This window comes from Temnothorax curvispinosus, unplaced genomic scaffold (genome assembly GCF_003070985.1).
Source record: "Temnothorax curvispinosus isolate PA1 unplaced genomic scaffold, ASM307098v1 QBEX01010909.1, whole genome shotgun sequence".
Classification (NCBI taxonomy): Eukaryota; Metazoa; Arthropoda; class Insecta; order Hymenoptera; family Formicidae; genus Temnothorax; species Temnothorax curvispinosus.
This window is the reverse complement of record NW_020220689.1, coordinates 1-3,072: the sequence shown is the minus strand read 5'-3', so window position 1 is coordinate 3,072 and position 3,072 is coordinate 1. Positions and strand designations below refer to the sequence as shown.

The 3,072-nt window shown below is 28.0% G+C and overlaps 1 protein-coding gene across 1 annotated transcript; it reads right to left on the bottom strand.

Moving 5' to 3' along the window:
• Positions 1-6: 6 nt before the first annotated feature.
• On the bottom strand, positions 7-3,066 carry LOC112460867 (zinc finger protein 28-like). The gene is made up of 8 exons (XM_025025777.1): positions 3,054-3,066; positions 2,498-2,725; positions 2,156-2,257; positions 1,624-1,851; positions 1,286-1,390; positions 702-886; positions 334-453; positions 7-242 (listed from the first exon to the last, which is right to left on the bottom strand). The coding sequence occupies exons 2-7, from the start codon at positions 2,675-2,677 to the stop codon at positions 435-437; spliced, it is 819 nt and encodes a 272-aa protein (XP_024881545.1). The 5' UTR covers positions 2,678-2,725; positions 3,054-3,066; the 3' UTR covers positions 7-242; positions 334-434.
• Positions 3,067-3,072: the final 6 nt, after the last annotated feature.

Below are 3,072 nucleotides of genomic sequence, written 5' to 3'. Positions count from 1 at the left end.
TATTAATGTTTCTCGCTTCTCTTGAATGTTGTTCTCTTTTACAATTATAAAACATTCCTTGCGACACTTGCGATAAGATTTTTCACTCGCACGTGAGGATGCGTGTACACATGCAAAGACATAAAAGCAACAGTGTGGTATGTGAGATTTGCCGACGTCACTTATTGAGTAAAAAAGCCTCGGAGAAACATCACAAAATAGTGCACGTACATGATTATGTATGCGATAAATGTCACAAAAAACTGAAATGTAAAAGAAGTTTGAAAGGTCAAATAGTTGTAAAAAAATTGCTGTATATATTAAATATATTTAAAAAATAAATGTATGTATTACCTATAAAGATATGGAATTTTTAGAAATTTATTTCCAAAGTCAATATATATACAGAGTGTACCATAAAAACCGGATCAACTCTTAAGGGTAGATTCCTGAGATCATTTGGAGACAAAAATCCTAATGCCAAAATGTCGATATACATACATATATACATACATGTAATACACATGTGTAGTTGAAAAATAAAAGTAAAATTTTCACTTATTTAATTCACAGGTATCTTACTTTTGAAATTTTTCTTGGATTTGAATCATATCAATGTTATTTCTTTGATTATTTATTTCTATTTTATTTAATAAAGATTAGTCTTTGTTCGTTTTATTTAATCTATTTTAATTTAATTGTCAATGTTTTAAAGATATTACCTAGGCAGAGGGTGCACTTTGTGATGATATGTGAGGCACGATCGATGACCGAACCTTTTTTTGCAGATATAGCATTCATATTTACGGATGCCCTTGTGCTTCGACAGAAGATGATCATTCATGTACTGTTTATTTTTGTACACATTCAGACATTCCGGGCACTTGAATCTGCTCTCTAAGTGACCCTGCAACATAAGCAACAAAACGCTTTAATATAACTTTTAGTTTTTGTTCTGCGTTTGTCAAAACAGTTAAACTTAATGTACTATGTAAAAAAGATCACAGAGTTTTTTGATATTTTAATTAACAAGTTATTTATACAAGCTTTGGAAATAAATTCCTAAAAATTCCAGATCTTTATAGGTAATACATACATTTATTTTTTAAATATATTTAAAATATACAGCAATTATATAATAATACTTATTATATAAATTGGAATATAATGTTAATATTAAAACTCAATACTGGTTTATGTGTTAATTAAATAAAATTACGATATGAAGAAATCCTGGAAATGTGTAACAAAACTTATTTTATTATCTATTAAATATATTTTTGGTTACATATATATAATTATATACTTCTTTTATGTCGTGCTTCGACAGAAGATGCTCATTCAGATTCCGTTTCGTTGTGTATACACTCGGACATTTCGGGCACTTGAACTTGCTCTCTAAGTGACTCTGCTATATAAGCAACAAAACGCTTTAATACAACTTTTAGTTTTTGTTCTGCGTTTGTCAAAACAGTTAAACTTAATGTACTATGTAAAAAAAATCACAGTTTTTTGATATTTTAATTAACAAGTTATTTATACAAGCTTTGAAAATAAATTCCTACAAATTCCAGATCTTTATAAGTAATACATATTTACTATTTCTTTTTAAATATATTAAAAATATACAGCAATTTTTCTTACAATTATATGAGCGCGCAACATCTTTTTACATTTCATTTTCTTGTGACATATATCGCAGACATAATCATGGAAATGCACTGTTTTGCGATGTTTTTCCAAAGCTTCTTTACTCGATAAGTGACGTCGGCAAATCTCACATGCCACACTGTTGCTTTTATGTCTCTGCATATGTACACGCATCCTCACGCGCGAGTGAAAAATCTCACCGCAAGTGTCGCAAGGAAAGTCCTATAATTGTAAAAGAGGACAACATTCAAGAGAAGCGAGAAACATTAATAGAGATTTGTTATAATTGTAATAGATCATACACAATCATGCAGCAAAACATATAATAAATTTATAACAAAATTAAGCTTATAATAAGAACATATATCTACACATGTACCTTATTCATTATAATAATACTTATTATATAAATTTAGAATGTAATGTTAAGATTATAACTAAATACCGGTTTATGTGTTACTTAAATAAAAGAATGTGTAACCAAACTTATTTTATTAACTATGTTATTGATTACATATAATTATACCTTTTTTATGTCCTCGTGCTTCAACAGATGGTCATTCAAGTACTGTTTACTTTTGTACACTTTCGGACATTTCGGGCACTTGAATTTGCTCTCTAAGTGACTCTGCAATATAAACAACAAAACACTTTAAGATAACTTTTAGTTTTTGTTCTGCGTTTGTCACAATACTTAAACTTAATGTACTATGTAAAAAAGATCACATAGAGTTTTTTGATATTTTAATTAACAAGTTTTTTATACAAACTTTAGAAATAAATTCCTACAAATTCCAGATCTTTATAAGTAATACATATTTACTATTTCTTTTTAAATATATTAAAAATATACAGCAATTTTTCTTACAATTATATGAGCGCGCAACATCTTTTTACATTTCATTTTCTTGTGACATATATCGCAGACATAATCATGTAAATGCACTGTTTTGCGATGTTTTTCCAAAGCTTCTTTACTCGATAAATGACGTCGGCAAATCTCACATGCCAAACTGTTGCTTTTATGCCTGCGCATGTGTACACGCATCCTCACGTGCGAGTGAAAAATCTTACCGCAAGTGTCGCAAGGAATGTTCTATAGTTGTAAAAAAGAACAACATTCAAGAGAAACGAGAAACATTAATAGAGATTTGTTATAATTGTAATAGAGATCATACAATCATGCTGAAAAATAATAAATTTATAACAGAATTAAGCTTATAATAAGAACATATCTACATGTACCTTATTCATTATAATAATACTTATTATATAAATTGGAATATAATATCAATATTAAAAAACTCAATACTGGTTTATGTGTTAGTTAAATAAAATTATGATATGAAGAAATCCTGGAAATGTGTAACCAAACTTGGTTTATTTAACTATTAAATATATTTTGGTTACATATATAATTATACCTTTTTTATGCTCTCGTGC